This window comes from Myotis daubentonii, chromosome 16 (assembly GCF_963259705.1).
Source record: "Myotis daubentonii chromosome 16, mMyoDau2.1, whole genome shotgun sequence".
In the NCBI taxonomy this organism is placed as follows: Eukaryota; Metazoa; Chordata; class Mammalia; order Chiroptera; family Vespertilionidae; genus Myotis; species Myotis daubentonii.
In genome coordinates this window covers 37,624,372-37,642,967 of record NC_081855.1, presented here as the reverse complement: position 1 = coordinate 37,642,967, position 18,596 = coordinate 37,624,372, and the positions used below count along the sequence as shown (strand labels likewise).

The following is an 18,596-nucleotide window of genomic DNA, read 5'->3' as shown; positions in this document are numbered from 1 at the left end:
CTGAAATTTGAAGTCCAGGGCCTCAAGGCATGGTAAGATGTATAAATTAAAGTTAGAGGTTTGTGCAAAGTTGGAAAGCCATGTGGAAGGTTCCCTTGGAATATGTAGAAAAAATTATTTCAGGACAAAATTTATTTTTGAAATCAATGGGACATTTCATGTTATAACTGACAGAGAATAAAATGTTATAGCACTTCCAAAATACTTACCTGTTTATATCTTGGATACCTGTGTAGTAGTAAGTAGATTTTTCTAGGCTTTCCTTCTGTGAGATCCCTCTGAAACCCATGTGATTTATTATGAACCCATAGATCTTAAAAGTAGATTAGGAGTGGGATACAGTGCTGTTTTGTTACCCTACACCGTCCTGAATGGACTCAACCACTCTGGCCTCCCTAGTCCTTCTTTTCCACTCTGCATAGTTAGAGAGTTGGGGCCTATGAACCAGAAGCTGGGATGGTAGGGCTTCCCACTTTTATTGTTGGTTTTATCTCTGCAATGATCTTTTCAAAATGTAGAGTGTATTAGGTGGTTCATTGAGAAGAAAACTGGGTTACTGACTTAGGAATATTAGACGATTATATACTATTAAACTGTGAAGAAAAAGTCTCTGGTTAGAGTTCGATCAATTTTCCAGGTCTTCATCTCAGAACCTAGAAAGCAGTTGTTCCTAAACAACTCAATGACATGTGTTTAAAATCTGGAAACCTACCACAGAGCTGGCACTCCGGAGAGGATCACAATTTAGGCACTTGAAAGGTGCTGTGAAGTCATCCTCATGGCTCAAAATTATCATTCCTTTAAAAAACTACTTTCAACATCTCATAGAAATTATACATTTTTTTTAAAAAAAGGACTCTGTAGATTCCCACAAAATTCATATATTTATCTATTTTTAGACCATGCTACTTACCACTTCTGGGCTTCAATCAGATCAAGAATCCCATAAAGGGTTTGTTCCATCATACAACTGTGACCTCATTCACTTCTTAGGCACAGGCTCAGGGTCAGAATGACTCACAAGCTCCTTCTAGCTTTAGAGCCACTGTGTTTTCAATGTGGCTCATTCAGCACCCTTGAGGTATGTGTGGGTATAAATTACAGAATCAGAATGTTGACAACATTGGGATTTCAGGGAAGGCAAATTAAAAAAAAATACTGTATTAATATACTTTCACATTAAACATTAGTGAATTGAAAATTGTTCAAGTAAAAGTTTTACCCAACACCTTGTTTGAATGGTGATTAAGAACAATTTCATTGATTGTTTAAACCTAGGAAGAGGGACCAAAAAATCAAACTCTTATTGGTTTGTAGTCTATAGTATAATTGGAAAGAGAACTTTAAAAAGAGCAATTAAAGAAAGGATTATGATTGTTTTAATCAGAAACTTTAATATTCAATATCTAATATGTCTCGCGGTATTGTAAATCCCCAGCACAGGAATTAGGTGTGTGTTTTGTTTTTTATAGTAGCCACCCTGATACCTCAGGGTGGTTGGATTTGCATTTCCCTAATGATTAGTGATGTTGGGTATCTTTTCACATGATTGTTGGCTATTTGTATATCTCCTGTGGAAAATGTCTATTCATGTCTTTTGCCCACTTTTTAATAGGTTTTTATTATTGTTGTAGAGTTATAGTTCTTTACATATTCTGGATATTAACCTGTAATCAAAGATTTGTGATTTGCAAATATTTTCTTCCATTCTATAGGTTGCCTTTTTATTCTATTGTCTGTGTTATTTGATGCACAGTCTTAAATTTTTATGTAGTCCAAGTTACCTATTTTTACTTTTATTGCCTGTACTGTTGGTGTCATATCTAAGAAATCATTGCCAAATCCAATGTCATAAAGCTTTTCTCCTATATTTTCTTTGAAGACTTTTATAGTTTTAGGTCTTATGTGTAGGGAGAAGTAAAATTTTATATGTAGCATATAGCTCTGAGGGAGGAATAGTCTAGCATGAAAGAAGAGCAAAAGCATGTAGAGTAAGCATAGATCAGGAGACAAGGAACAGTTCAGCCACATTAGAGGATGGGATTATATGAGGATAGTGGGAGCAAGAAAGATTAAGTATATTGGTTTGGGGTTGGTTATTAGTACAGAGATGACAAATTTCATCCCCACACAAGTTTAATTTGGCTTATACATCTTTTAAAAAGCTTTTGAATTTCATAAGTGAACACATGCCTAAATTAACTCTATGACCTCTCATGAAAAAATCCAAAGATTAGAAAATATCGGGCCCACATTCCTGCTTAGTAATAATTGGCAGGAAAAAAATGGAACTTAAGATTTCCTGATTGCCACAATCCCTGTCATTTTTTTCTAGTCTCTTATACCAAGCATGTCACTCATTTAACTTGTTTTTTGCGTCATTTTTTCTAGTCTTATACCAAGCATGCTACTCGTTTAACTTGGTTTTTGTAGACACGTGCACATCTTGATTGTTGAACTAAGGGAATGTGGACTTTATTAGAATTGAGGAATCCTGAAGTGATCTGAGTAGAGATGTTGCATGAATATGTCTGTTTTCTATGGGAATTAATTCAACCACATCAAAGAATTGCCTAGGAAGTGAATTAGATGGGGCAGACTATCTGGTATTAGGCTTCTCCTTATGTAGTATTTTTTTATGTTATTTTTTTCACATTTTTTTTCACTTGAGGAGTAGGATATTTTTTCCATTGATTTTTAGAGAGAGTGGGAAGGAGGGTGGGGGAGGAAGAGAGAGAGAGAGAGAGAGAAGAAAGAAACATCGATGTGAGAGACACAATGATTGATTGCCTCCCTCATGTGCCCTGACCAGGGACAGGGATGGAACCTGCAACCCAGGTACATATGTACCCTCGACTAGGAATTGAACCCATACCCTCCAGTGCTCAGGCTGATGCTCTAACCACTTAGCAACATCAGCCAGGGCTGTAGTACTTTTCATTAAACAAGAAAAAGGAGTTCTATGGGAAAAGGTTATTTCTCAATGTTGTTTATAATTTGTGAACTCTGAAAATCCAATATCTTAGGTAATGTCTAGTTCATCCTTGCAGTTAAAGATGTATAAGCATTAATGAGAAGAGAATCTCACCAGTTGTAATTACATTTGCCAGGTATTCCATTGTGTAGATGTAGCACAGTTTTTTATCCACTCATCTGCTGATGGGCACTGAGGCTGTTTCCAAATCTTAGCTATTGTAAATTGTGCTGCTATGAACACAGGAGTGCATATATTCTTTCTGATGAATGTTTCGGGTTTCTTAGGATATATTCCTAGAAGTAGGGTCACTGGGTCAAATGGGAGTTCCATTTTTAATTTTTTGAGGAAACACCACACTGTTTTCCACAGTGACTGCACCAGTCTACATTCCCACCAGCAGCAGTGTACTAGGGTTCCTTTTTCTCCACAACCTCACCAACACTTGTCGTTTATTGATTTGTTGATAGCCATTCTGGCAGGTGTGAGGTGATATCTCATTGTCATTTTGATTTGCATCTCTCGCATGATTAGTGACTTTGAGCATTTTTTCATATGTCTCTTGGCTTTCTGTAGGTCCACTTTGGAGGTGTCTATTTAGGTCCTTTGCTCACATTTTTTAATTGGATTGTTTGTCTTCCTTAATTTGTATGAGTTCCCTATATATTTTGGAGATTAACCTCTTATCAGATGTATCATTGGCAAACATGTTCTCCAATGTAGTGGGCTCTCTTGTTATTTTGTTGAGGGTTTCTTTTGCAGTGCAGAAGCTTTGTATTTTAATGTAGTCCCATTTGTTTATTTTCTCCGTAATCTCCACTGTCTTAGGAGATGTATTGGTAATTTGTAAGATGTACGACTTCTGGTGCCTATGTTTTCTTCTAGGGCTTTTATGGTTTCACATCTTACAGTTAAGTCTTTTACCATGTTTCCAGATCTTGGCTATTGTAAATAATGCTGCTATGAACATAGGGGTGCATATATGCTTTCTGATTGGTGTTTTGGGATTCTTAGGATATATACCCTTTTGATTGCTGGTTCAAAAAGCAGTTCCACTTTTTAATTTTTTAAGGGAACTCCATACCGTTTTCCACAGTGGCTACACCAGTGCACTAGGGTTCCCTTCTCTCCACATCCTCGCCAGCATTTGTTGTTTGTTGATTTATTGATAGTTGCCATTCTGACTGGTGTGAGAATAAAAACTACCTCACTGTAGTTTTTATTTGCTTCTCTCTAATTATTAGAAAAAGTAAGATTTGAAACTTGCTACAATAACAATAAATTACCTTCTAAATGTACTTATACATAAAGAAAAACTCTAGTTAATGAGGCAGAATGATGGAAAATTATTGGTATAGTTTGGATCAAATCACTATAAAAATATGAGGATTTACAGAGTCAATATATACACCTATGACCCTTACATTTCTTTATGGTGAGCTACTTAGTGGCAGAGACTGCCTTTGTCATCTTAGCACACTTACAGTCGGACATAAAACCTGGTATGGTTATGGCTCACTAAATGTTATTGAATAAATTGGAAGATGGGGGAAAATACAAACAGCTGAAACCAGAAATTCTGCATATTCATACTCAGGTTTAGTGACTAGATGGCATTAAATATTTTAAAAGTCATGTTATACCTAGAAAATGTCTTGAGTATATAGAATTCCTCATAATATCCCAATGTTAGAATGGGTAAAAACAATTCTAAAAATTTTCTAAGGCCACATATAAAGGTTTTATGTACGTATGATGAACTTTTAAAAATGTATATATTTTTTATTGATTTCAAAAAGGAACGGAGATGCAGAGAGAGAAATATCAATGAGAGAGAATCATTGATTGATTGCTTCCTACACCACCCCCCTCCCCCCATTGGTGATTGAGCCCACAACCAGGGCATGTGCCCTGACCAGAATCGAACTGTGACCTTCTGGTTCATAGATCAATGATCAACCACTGAGCCACTCCGGCTGGGCGATGAACTTTTGATAACCCTAGTCCTTTGCCTACCCCATCGAACAACAACAAAACCCCACAAAAACTAATGTGCTGCATGAAATAAGGCACAGACCATTCTCTATTTCCAAGAAATTGAGGAGTTTACTTCAAGGAGCACTATGTCACTATTTTTAAAAAATATATGTTATTGATTTTTTTACAGAGAGGAAGGGAGAGGGATAGAGAGTTAGAAACATCGATGAGAAACATCGATTATCTGCCTCCTGCACACTGCCTACTGGGTATGTGCCGGCAACCAAGGTACATGCCCTTGACCAGAATAGAATCTGGGACCCTTGAGTCCGCAGGCCGATGCTCTATCCACTGAGCCAAACTGGTTAGGGCACCATATCACTATTAAAACCATTAAATATTTTGGCCAAATTTGTCCCAAGAAACTTTGAGGAGTTTACATAGGCCAATTTTTTGGAGACTGTAAAAAAATAAAAAGAGAGACCTTGAAAAATTCTATGGGAATGTTAGAGTTAGTGAAGATAAGGGATTTTCGAAAGCAAGAAATTTCCTTATTTTTTATAATGTCTATTTGAAACACAGAAAGAATACTTGCAAACTATATTAGTTACGAAACATGATAACCACCAAACCACTGTGAACCCACCATTTAAAAACATTGTTATAATACCATTAGAAGCCCAATGCATGAAATTCGTGCAAGAGTTGGTCTTCCTTCCCCTGGCTGCTGGCACCGGCTTCTCTCCGGCCGCCGGCAGGCACCCAGGAACTGGGCTTTCCTGGCAGCCCTGGCTTTGTCCGGAAGGTCATCTGGAAGGAGGGCCAGTCTAATTAGCATATTACGCTTTTATTATTATAGGCGATTTCATCTGCTTCTGTGCTTTTCCCATTTCATTCTCCTGCTTGCTCCATAAAGAGCACAGATTTTTAAAAATTTACCAACCTCTTGCCCTAGCCAGTTTGGCTCAGCAGATAGAGCCTCCACCTGTGGACCAAAGGGTCCTAGGTTCAATTCTGGTCAAGGGCACATACCTTGGTTGCAAGCTCCTCGCTGGCCTGGGCCCTGGTGAGGGCTAGTGCAGGAAGCAACCAATCAATGTGTTTCTCTCACATTGATGTTTCTCTCTTGGTCTTTCCTTCTTTATTCCACTCTCCCTAAAAATCAATGAAAAAATACCCTCTGGTGAGGATTAACAACAACAAAAATTTACCAACCTCTTGCTTTTTACACATAAACAGGATAAACAAATTATTCCTTAATTTTGTTTTCAAGCTCTATAAAATTGTTATGCTATAGCAATCTGAAACTTGCTTTTTCATTCAATGTTATATTTCTAAGACTCATCCCTATAGTATATTGCAATCATTCATTTTCTTTTTTTTTTCACACAATCATTCATTTTCACCGCTAGTATTCCATTATAGGCCAATTGTATGTACCACAATTTATTGTTTGGAGGATTTTTTTGTTGTTGTTAATCCTCACCTGAGGATATGTTTCCATTGATTTTTTGGGAGAGTGGAAGGGAGAGGAAGAGACAGAGAGAAACACATCGATGTGAGAGGGACACATCGATTGGTGGCCTCCTGCATGCCCCGACCTGGACCAGAGCCAGGATGGAGCCTGCAACCAAGGTAACTGCCCCTGGCCAGAAGCTAACCCGCCACCCTTCAGTCCTCGGCCAAACGGGCCAGGGCTGTTTTGTTTGTTCATTTTTGCTACTGAGATCAGTGCTGCCTTGCGCATTCTTGAACATGTCTCCTTGCACATTAGTGCAAGAGATTTTCCGGGATTTATAGGTAAGAGTGGACCTTCTAAGCCATGGGTTATGAAAACCTTAAGACATACTACCTAATGTTTTTCACAGTGGTCTTACCACCTTCACCACATTTACTACTTGGATGAACAGGCTTCTTAATCTGTGCCCATTGGTGGGAATGCAAAGGTTATGGGTGACGGTGGTCTCTGCTTAACAAAGACTGAGAGCACATCCTCTGCACCAAGAACCTGTGCCCTGGAGGATCGCACAGGCCCCGCCCCGGAAGCTTCCGGCCTGGCCTCCTAGACAAACTGCTGCCCAGGGCTCTCTCCTCCCAGTCTCAGTGTCGCCCAGGGAGCGGGACGCGTCCCCAGCACGGTGACCCCTCGAACTACTGCCACTGGCCCCTCGCTGGGCCCCTGGACTGAGTCTGTCTCGGGGCCTTTATGGAGCCCTCACTCTCCTTCGTAAACGTTCTACATTCTCCCTCGGCCTCGGAAGCTCTTCCTTCCCTTCGCCGCAGCGAGCCTGGCCTCCCCACCTCTGTCCCCTGAGAACCCCACTTTCGGCCCCTTGGGTTCCCCGGGTTCCCTCCCTCCCTGCCACCACCCTCACTCCCTGCCACCAGCGCCCGGAACCCAGTTCCCAGGCGTCGGCCTGCTGGTCCTCACCTCCAATCCCACAGTACCTCGCTCCGCTGCCTTCACGCACTTCCGCTCTGTGATGCCCCGCCCCCAGGTCACCTGACCCAGCTCGAGGCCCCGCCCATTTAGCGCCTCCACCAGGGGCTCCAGGGCGGGAGCGAGGGCTCAGCTCTGGGCAGACTGGACTGCCCGGTGCGTGGGGGTCGCGCTGGTCTGCGCCACCTTTTAAGGGCCTGTGACCTCAACTACTATAGTGGCGGGCTTCCCTCTGCGTGCTTTTCTTCCCGCGCCTGCGCCTCCATTTTGCCCTCCATCCTTCATGCTCCTATTCTTCACACAGCGCTGTTCATTCTCTGGCCCTCTGTTTCGCCCTTGTCTGGCTCCATTTCAATATTACTTAAATGGACAAGAAGTAATACTGAAATGGGGCCAGAGAATGAACATGATTTCAGAGAGGAAGGGAGAGGGAGAGAGAGATAGAAACATCAATGATGAGAATCATTGATTGGCTGCCTCCTGCACGCCCCCTACTGGGGAATCAAGGCGCAACCCGGCCATGTGCCCTTGACCGGAATTGAATCTGGGACCCTTCAGTCTGCAGGCCCCTGCCCTATCCACTGACCCAAACAGGCTAGGGCTCTTCTTGTCCATCTTTGAATACTTCCCACCTTCCTCTTTTTCTAAACCATTCCATCCTCTGGGCTCTTCTGCTCAAAAGTGAGCAGCAGCTTGAAGCCGTTTGTCCCATTGCTTGGCTCACATTTGTTCCAGGCTTCAGAAGACTAATCCTTACTTTTGGGGGGCACACTAAGGGGTTTTCTGTTTGTCTGTTTTTGTTTTAATCAACTTCTTTTTTCCTGCATCCTGCAAATGAAATGATACTAGTAAAAGAAAAGACAAAGCGTGTTTTTTTTTTCTTTCTGGCTTTTCCTAGTTATGATGTTGTTAAAAGGTTGTGTAAAGCCAATTCGGTGAAGTTAATCATTTGCAAGATTTGCTAGAGTTGTAAATGCTCTGTCAAGCAAAGAGTGTTTTGAAAATATTTCCTTCCAAAAGCCCACAATTTAAAGTATCTTTTCTTTAAAAGCATACAAATAATTTGTTCACATGAATTGATCCAACCTGAGCTCTCCATTATTTACATTGTGGTGAATAGCGTGGGCTTTATAGACAGATCCATCCAAGTTCAATTCTTAACTATTTATTTAATGAATGCAGTGAGGCAAGTTACTTATGCTTTCTCAGTCTCAGTTTTCTCATTCTTCCAGGATTGTGATAATTAAAAATTGCATACGCGCTCAATAAATGTTACAATAATTAATTCCTTCAGTGATGCTACTTTGTACCTTAAGCACTCCCATGTAGGCATTCGTTAGTACTTTTAAAGAAATATATGTTTAGTGATTTTGAGAGGAAGGGAGAGAGAAAGAGAAACATCAATGATGAGAGAGAATCATTGATCGGCTGCCTCCTGCACATCCCCAACTGGGGATTGAGCCCACAACCTCAGGCATGTGCCCTGACCAGGAATTGAACCATGACCTCTTGGTTCATAGGTCAATGCTCAACCACTGAACCAAACAGGCCAGGGTGAAAACATAGTATTTATTCTGAGCAACCACGTGCCCAACTAAAAATTAGGAGTTTTAATGTTATGTGAGAAGGGGAAACCATATATGGGGGCACAATGGGTGATTGATTATAAGGGTCAGGAAAAGCAAAGTCCAGCATACATCCATCAACATTTTTCCTTTTTTTAAAAAGTATTTCCATTAACCACCAAATGATATTTACACACCCATTCCCTGGCCTCTTCAAAGAATAAGCCAATTGTGTATGAGTCATGGGAAAAGCCAACTAATATATTAGGTAAAACACAATGAATAGTGAAACTTTTCCTTTACAAAGTTCTTTTCAGGGACATCAGTGGAGGTTTTGCCTTTTAAAGGCTCTTAAATATCCTAAATGTTGCTTTCTAGATACTTACATTCTGTGTGCATTCTTTGGTGTATTGTCAGAAAATACACAACTGATGAAAATGTTTCCTCTATGCAAGAGGTTGGAGAGACATCATTACGACAGCAACTTCATGGAACACAATCATGTTTCCTGACCTATAATTTTCCTTACACATAGAAACCATTCTCATTAAGTGGATTTAAATTTTTTTATTTACCAATATGGTTAACCTTGATCACACGCATTTATTATTATTGTTATTTATTTATTTATTTATTTATTTATTTATTTATTTATTTATTTATTTTTAGAGAGGAAAGGGGAGGGAGAGAGAGAAACATCAATGATGAGAGAGAATCATTGATTGGCTGCCTCCTATATGCCCCCTACTGGGAATTGAGCCAGCAACCAGGACAACAAGTACTAAACGGCTTTTTTTGTTTGTTAATCCTCACCCAACGATATTTTTCCCATTGATTTTTAGAGAGATTGGATGGGAAGAATGGAGAGACAGAGAGAGAGAGAAAGAAACATTGATGTGAGAGAGACACATTGATTGGTTGCCTCCTGCATGCGCCCCAACCAGGGCCAAGGATCAAATCTGAAACCCAGGTACATGCCTTTGGCCAGAATCAAACCCCTGACCCTTTGGTGTGTAGGCCAATCTTCTAACCACTTAGCAACACTGTTCAGGGCCTAAATGGCTTATTTGCTATTTCTTCCTCACATCAGTATGAAAAATGAGTGCACTAAAATTCTGAGACAGCCTTCTTGTAATTGGTCCCAGTGGTTATTAGATGACTCTTACACTAGAGTCAGACTACAGAAGCCAAGAGTTAAGGGATTACAAATATGATTTCACATGTAGCTTTTCATTTAGTTTCCACATAAGGTCCTCCATTTTCATCCAGACATTTAGTCATTAGTTACCACAATGTAAATAAAACAGTGGGTCTTACAAAATTTCATCATAAAAGGACTCAGTCTACGTTCACATAATCTTTTTATGCCATGCACTCTATTGTGTTTAAAAAATTTACATTAGTAAGGAATGTAAGACTCAGAGGCAACAATTATGTTATGAGTGTTCTGTAAAATACTTCAATCCCACTCTGCTGGCGCTCAATACATTTTAAATTGCAAAAAGTGAACGTACATATTCTAAAGTCTTATTCTGGCATCCTATTGGATGACAACGTTAACGATTAAGATTTCAACCCCATATACTTACCTGGCAGGGGAGATACCATGATCACGAAGATTTCAACCCCATCTCCCGTGAATACATGTGAGAGTATTTTCTTGCTTCAGCTTGGTACCCATAAAAAGTTTTCTTAGATGCCTGCCAAGTATTTTGTTAGCTGCTTTCCCCTCCCTGTGATTCTGATCTATTACTTTTTTTAGTTTTTTATGGGAATTTGTGGCTGTGAGTGAACCCAAGAGCCTCTGATCACTTAACGTGGAAAATGGATTTTCATTTTGTGAGTAAGTATTTGGTTTTCTTAATCTGCCAGCCAAGGTATGTTCTTAATCTTTTAAGTAATTGAACTGACTTACTGGAAATTTCTTTTTAGGCCAGAACAATAGGTATGTGAATCCTTAAATCGGTGATTCTCAAACTTGAGCGTTTGACAGAATCACCAAGAGGGCTTATTAAAACACAAAATGCTGGGTCCACTCCCAGATTTTCTGAGTCAGTGGTTCTGGGGTGAGGCCTGTGAATTTTCATTCCTAACAAGTTCCTGGGTAATACTGATGCTGATGGTCCTGGGACCACATTTTGAGACCCACTGCCTTAAATAAAAGGGCAGTTAAGTGGTCCTGTAAATAATTTACCATTAAGACTTATTTTACCAAGTTATGCTTCCTGTAAACAGAACCTAGACTAAATTGACAGACTGTTCTGTTGAGGCTATGCAAGTTCCTAAAAATCCCCAATTAGAAAAAAAAAAAGTAACTCTTAGAACAGTCGTAGCCTATTCATTTTGAAAATGTTATTAAAGTGTAAAGAAAAGCTCTAGGTTCTGAAGCTAACTTTAGTTTCGGTAGTCATCATTCTATTGCATTTGGAAACACCCTTGTTCTAAAATAATCATTTTTTTCACCCAAAGGAAACAGAAATAACAACACCGGAAGCACTGGGCAGCCTTAGGCCACTTCTTTTTGGAAAACACATTTAATTCATTGTTGCACAACTCAAACAGAGGAGGTGGTTAGGAAGTCAGGAAAGCACTTAAGTCATTTCGACCAGTGATACTTAATGGAGAGAAGTATCTTGAAATCATGGGTGGGCTAGGAATATCTGAATGACAAAGAACTGACTCCTTATGTGACAACTTGTCAGGAATGGTCAAAGTTTCCCGTTACTGTCCACAGACCCTGAGACTGAACATGAAATATCTCCAAAAGAGCAGAGCACGAATGGCCTTTTTGCGCTATGTTATCTGATGCCAAAATACTATTCAGATGTTCACCCCACGTGATGCCCAAACTCACTGCCATATGCTCTCTCCCGAACACATTACAGGTTCCTCCACAGATAGACAAACAGTGCTGGTCTTCAAGGCCTATGAGCCTCATTCCAGAAGCTCACACAAGATTCCCATTGATGTTTTAGTCTATTGGATACATATTCTTTCTCCTTTGATATAGTTTCTTTATATAAGCCATCTTATCTAAAGAAAATGTACTGCTATTCTAATGGACTCTTGTCTCCCTAGCTGAAGGTTACAGTTAGGTTCTAAACTTCTTGGATTCCTTAACCATCCCTCATTTATCCCTCCACTATGTTACCATCCCCTACAGTAAAGGATAATCCGTGCGTGGGTCAGACAGGGCTCAGTCATTTTCCCCATTCCTAATTCCAAGGCTTATTCTCAAGGTTAACACCTGGATACAAACCACACATTTCAGCTACTTCTTATGGGTGCCTCTTCTCCATTATATGTGGATGCAAATGTGTGCAAAGTGAACTAAGAAATAGGAACTAAGTGGAGCTTAAAGACTACAGTGTCAGGAGATGTAACTGCTAACAAAAGTTGGAGAAGAGGCTCTAAGACAGGATAGAGTGAGGCTTTTTCATTGAATAACATCTGTGATGTGGAATGACATCTGCTCTTGCCAAAGCCAGGTCTCTCTCTCAACAAAAAACAATAAACAATATCAACATCCCACAGAATCTTCATGGTGAGTTTGATCTCAAAGTAAGTCCCAACATCTTAGAATTCTGACACTAAAAGAGACCTTCTAGACTGACTGGTCCAAACCCATCATTTTTCGAGCTAGAAAACTGAGCCTTAGGGAGAACAAAGTGACTTGTCTTAATTACGTTTAAAGGTTCCTTAACTGCAACACTGAGGCCAGATCTTAGATTTTCTGATCATCAGATCACTGTTTATAGATCCTCCCCTTTTTCTTGGAGACTGAGAGGGTAGTTGTTAATGTAAACACCAATGGAGCAACTGCTATTGCTATTGGCCATTTCCCTCCTCCTCAGGAAAGGACCAGCATGTCCATGCATCCATCCCCACAGGCTTCCAGGATAAGAAAGCCTTTTCAGATCCCACAACTGGGCAATGACTTGCTCTGAGTGATGCCACATGGGGCTGCCTATATCCAGCCCAAGTCTCTGTGGCTTTTTTATACTCTCCTTCCTTGTCATCAAATAAAATTACAAATATAATACAATTTGTTTATATACATGGTCCTTTAGTTTATGCTTCATTGTGGTTCCAGGTGCCCCAATGAGAAAAAGAAAAGAAAATTGCACTTGTGACCTCTCAGATTAACGACTGAGTTAAAATGAGGTTGCCCAGCCCGAGGGAGAATAGGCCACACATGCTGATACAACTGGCCCATCATTTCACCCTGGCACTTATGCCCAGCACAGACTCAGAGACCCGTGGGAATGACTCCTTCTCAAGACACCCAGAGGTAGATAAAGGCCATCAGCCCCGTGGATGGATTTAGCACATAAAAGCACTGGGTAGGGTGTGTGGAAGTGCCTTGGACAAGGGGCAGAAGGCCTGAGGGTGGGCCAGACCTCTGGCTCTAACCATAGCACCCTTTCTGGGAGGAAAAGCTTTTGGCCATGAAAGTCCCAGTATGCAGCGAACACCTACAGCAGTGAGCATGCGGAAGTAGGAGGTAAGAGGCAGTGCTGGTCTAAGGGTGAAACACTTCTAAATGAACCTCTAGGATGGAGCTGCCAACGGGACAAATCTGAAGGGTCATTTGAGCTGCGGGACCCTGGCACATTCCCCAGGCCATGCATGACCCCTGGATGGCCCTGCCATCCTCTCTCCCGATAGATCAAAGGTTTCGGTAGCAAGGACTCCCCTACTGAGAGAACCACACTGGGTTGAGGGGATAGCCAAAGGCACAGGCAGCTCTGATGATTCGGCTCTCCCCTGAATTCTCCTTCAGCCCGAGGGAGGGGAAAGGAGACGGGAACAGGTGACACAAGGTTACAAAGCCCAGCAGTTCCTGCCATAGCTGCTGAGAGTCAGGCCCAAGAACCATAAACTCAGGGCAGAATCAAAGTCCCGTTCTCTGGAATGAGAGGCCTCAGCCCTGCTCTGTTCTCCAGGGAGAATGGCCCGAGAAGGAAAGCTGGCTTCTCTCTGAGGTAATGAAGAACATCTGCTCAGCTACGCAGGTCACCCTCAGGTTAAGCAGGAGGAATCCCTGAAGGAGGCGTTCTGAGGATAAAGGCTGAGGAGCTCTGCTGATCTGGGACACGCCACAAGTTTTAAATTACACATTCCCCCATACGCAACCCACTCACACGCACTCACATGCACAGAGACCCACACTTCCACGCATTCACATTCTCCCACCCCACCTCACTCCAAGTCCCCAATCCCGCCCCACAGATACTGTCCCCTGTAAACATGACGGCAGAGATGCCCACAATCCTGGGACACTCTGCTAGTGATCTGAGGATGACTGCTTGTCATTAAGTGCCCCGGTAGGTGATGTTGGTGAAGGTGGATGTGGCCTCTTTATACAGTGGGTTGTTGGCCTGTGGAGAGAATAGAAAAGGGTCTTACAGTGAATCTTCAGTTCTACCCTGCCCTCAAGGCTTATACTTTCATCTGAGAAATTTGCCCAAGAGACCCTTCTCTGGGATACACCATCGGTGAACAGGTTAATGCTCATTGTACTCACACATTCACTCTTAAGATGGGAATGGATATTAGAGAGAGAGAGAGAGAGAGAGAGAGAGAGAGAGAGAGAGAGAGAAGATGGAATGCCATCCTGCCACTATTTCTAAGGGGTTAAATTCATTCCATCCCTTTTTGGTGATCCCAAACATTTCAGGATAGCTTTGAACCATCAGTTCCTCCCTCTCTCCAACTCTCTCTCTTTTGCCCTTTTCCCTTTATTGTGACCATGCTAGGGAAGTAGGCAGGGAAGAGCGATGTAGAAAATGGTGTTTGGAACATAGAGGAAAGCTTTTACACAAATAATTCTGAATATGTTCTCATCCCTTCAAGTACTACCCACAAACTGTCATGTTATCAGGAAAAAGACTCTCCCTAGATTTCCCAAATTACTTTCTAGTAAAAAGTGACAAGTGCCATAAGGTCTGGTGGCCCTTGTGGGAGCTTCAAGAAGCACAACACATGCTCACGTGCCTCAGAGGCTCAGGATTTCTATATTTTCTGAACAGAAACATCTCAGTTTCTTAGGACCCTGGGGTACAAAGGCCTGAGGTCCTCATCCAATGGGAACAAACTTATAGCCTAAACTCGGACAGTCAGGAACTCAAATGGCCATTTGGAAGGACCAGAAAAAAAGCTGAAATGAAGATGAGCCAAAGGAGAATTGAATTAAATTAAGTATATGGAAGGTTCTCAAAAAATGCTTGTTTGGATTCAATTAAGATAAACTTCGGGGAGCACAAAAGTGGAGTCTGATTTAGAAGCTATCATCATCATTTGAGAAAACAGAAAAGAATACTGGTAAGATGGGATGACATCCTGCTACTATTCCTAAGCGATTGACCCAAAAAGGGATAACCTAATTCCCCCCCCCCCCACTTCTCTGTACTCAATTTCCTTATCTACAAATGAGTATAAAAAGGTTGCCTGTCACATAGGGTTGTTATAGGGTGAAATAAGTCAATTCATGTACCAGTTCTTGGTACATAGTAACTCCTCAGTAAATGTTATCTATTTTAATATTTTTTTCCTGTTTGTGTTTAATGCTTTAAACCTCATTAGTATATAATGTGTTATGTATTATACACACACACACACACACACACTCTATGTTCTCCATGTATATATTCTATGTTCTCCATGTATATATTCTATGTTCTCCATGTAGGATTCTCAAGTTTGTCTGTCTCCCTCCACTGGAGATTGTTTCCTTTTCATCTCTTCATCGTGTTCACAGCAGAGTCGGGCCCTATCTGTGCTCAGCCAGTACTCACTGATGTGGCTGGCCTGTGGTGGTAGAGAGAGAATCAGGTGGTTTCCAGGAAGCGTAAGGACGGCAGAACAGTTAGACCGTCGCCCAGTTTCCAGATCAGAGGCTAAATGGAAAACTACTGGCTGAACCTGGCCACCATGAGCATCTGCTGCGACCACGTCAGGCTCCAAGCCAACAGCTTACGAAAATCCAGCCGAGTCTCTTACCGTGTCCCATTTTGCTCTGGCTCGTTCTTCCTCAAATTTCGCAAACTCCTTCCGATCATGGATGGTGATGAGGAGCTTCCAGATGAGCAGCGTAGCGAGACCAATGAGCAGGATGGCCCCCATCACGGAGAGCAGCACCACCAGGATGTCCGGGCCCTTGGGACACTCTGTCCGGAGACAGCACAGAGCAGGGTGGTTGTGACTGGAGCAGAAATCACTTGAACTGGCTACAAATAATATCTTTTTTTTAAAGATCTTATTGATCTTTTTAAATTGACTTCAGAGAGGAAGGGAGAGGGAGAGAGAGATAGAAGCATCAATAATGAGAATCATTGATTGGCTGCCTCCTGCACGCCTCACACTGGGGATCAAGCCACAACCTGGGCATGTGCCCTGACCAGGAATACAACCGGGACCTCCTGGATTTATAGGTCAATGCTCAACCACTGAGCCACGCTTGCCAGGCTTAATGACTATTTAAAAGGAGAGGGGGGCAACCTTTAGGACAGCAATCATCTGTGCCGAGTGGTGTAAATCAGGCAGTGAGCCTGTCACCCATAGGCAGAGTCTAGTCTATTTGATGTGGGCTCACACAGTATTTATTAAACATTTTATTTTAGTGGCAACATGGATAATCAGGAGTCTCCCCCTAAATTTTCAGATTCTTCTTTTAAAAAATCCAATGATCTAGATTCTAGAAACACTGAACCTATATTTTTAAAGGGCAGCAACTAACTGGTGAGGGCTGAGGAGCGGCTGCCCCTTTTATTTATTTATTTGATTTAAATATGTTGTTATTGATTTGATAGAAAGACAGGGAGAGGGAGAGAGGAAGAGAAATATCAATGAAGAGAGAGAATAATCAATCGGCTGCCTCCTGCATGCCCCCTACTGGGGATAGAGCCTGCAACCCGGTCATATGCCCTGACTGGGAATTGAACCATGACCTCCTGGTTCATGGGTTGACACTCAACAACTGAGCCACATTGGCCAGGCACATCTGCCTCTTTTAGATGGAACATGTTGGCCACAGTCCTCACCACTTGCTCTTTTCTCCGCTAAACAGTAGCAAAGTGTGGCTTGCCATTGAATCTGTGCTACTGTGTGTGGGCTCTGGAACCAGACTGCATGGGTTTGAATCCTGGTTAACCACTTACTTTGCTATGTGACCTTTGATAAATTAACCTTTCTGGGTGTGTTTCCTGTTTTACCATCTTTAAAATGGAGAAAGTAGCAGCACTGACTTTGAAAACTTGCTATGAGGAATACTTAAGGAATTAAAAGAACTCAGAACAATGCCTGGCATAGCATTAGTGTGCAATAATTATCAGCTACCATTATCGGTGGTGTTCTTGTTATACCTGGCTGTGATCACTAATTTATTTACTTAGCTCCTGTAAGTATTTGAGTTTGCTACCCTAGTCCAAATATTTACGTCCCCGAGGGCTGGGAACCTGATGACCTTTTTCAGCATATTTAGAGACCAGGCGGCCTGCCAACCAAGACAATATTTTGGGTTCCTTCCCAAAATATGTAGTCATCTAAAATCCAAACCCTATTGAGAGCTGACTTCCTCTTCAACCCCAGTCAACAACCAACACAGACAGAGGTGCGTCACCCCTCTGAGGGCCAGGATAAGTATGCTCAGCAGAGCTCTGCTTCCCATAACCACAAGTGTCTGATGGGTGACCTCACTCTAGCAACTTCTCAGGTGTTATGTAATTAAGTGTTTGTATATATGCCTATTGATGGGTCTGAGGAGGAGGTCACGCCCACTTTCCACACTGTCTCCCACCTTCCTCTCTAAACATGCACCCTATGTTCACCACACACTGTCCAAAAACAACCACCACCACAAAGCCAAGCTGGCATTTTCCCAAGCCACCAAATTACAACCTGTCTATAATTAAAGGAGCGCCTGGAGAGAAGCTGTGAGGTTCCAGTGTCTGAGTTCCCAGGGGTGAAAGGCTCAGTTCTTCTGGGAAAAAACAATTACAAATTCTCTGGAAGATTGAGGGAGGGCCAAGCCCCCCAGTCCCAAAATGAAATCTCTTCAATTCTGCATGTCAGTATGGTCAGGACAAGTAGAATGCCAGGAGGTCTTTGTGGGGTTGGGGATATCTGTTAACCATCTGTCTTGAATGGGGTGGATGGCAGGCTTCCCACAGGGGGTCTCTGGAGCGTCCTTCCAGCCACAGTGATGAGGACCCATGGTGGGGTCAGGAAAGACTGGGTAAGGTTAGCAGATTTGACAAAAGTACAGGAAGTCCAATTAAATTTGAATTCATAACTTTTTAGCATAAGTATGTACCAAATATTGCATGGACATACTGTATTTTATCAGGCAATTCTATCCAGGAGCAATGAGGGCCTAGCTAAGGCCTAACACCACTTAGTCAATGCCAAACCCTTTGGCAATCGCTCTACTACCCTGCAGTGGCTCCTGTCTTTCAAAGAGAGCCTCTGCAAGGGCATGAGTTAGGGAAGAGAACTAAAATAATCTCCTTCTATACTTCAGTAGAATGCTACATTCTACTCAAAGCCAGAGCCCCTGAAAATGGTTTGGGTTGGGTAAGAGGAGAGAGAGGCAGAATTTTATCTTCCTCAGTGGTTATTTGAACCATCTCAGGTTATCATC

At 41.9% G+C, this 18,596-nt stretch overlaps 1 protein-coding gene across 1 annotated transcript in view; it reads right to left on the bottom strand.

The window, feature by feature from the left end:
- Nucleotides 1-11,915: 11,915 nt before the first annotated feature.
- ITGB3 (integrin subunit beta 3) overlaps nucleotides 11,916-18,596 on the bottom strand; it is a 53,823-nt gene continuing 47,142 nt past the window's right edge. The window contains exons 14-15 of the mRNA XM_059669882.1: nucleotides 15,959-16,125; nucleotides 11,916-14,337 (exon numbers count right to left, since the gene is read on the bottom strand). Coding sequence (XP_059525865.1) covers nucleotides 14,272-14,337; nucleotides 15,959-16,125 — 233 coding nt within the window. The 3' untranslated portion in view covers nucleotides 11,916-14,271. The remainder of the gene's footprint in view (nucleotides 14,338-15,958; nucleotides 16,126-18,596) is intronic.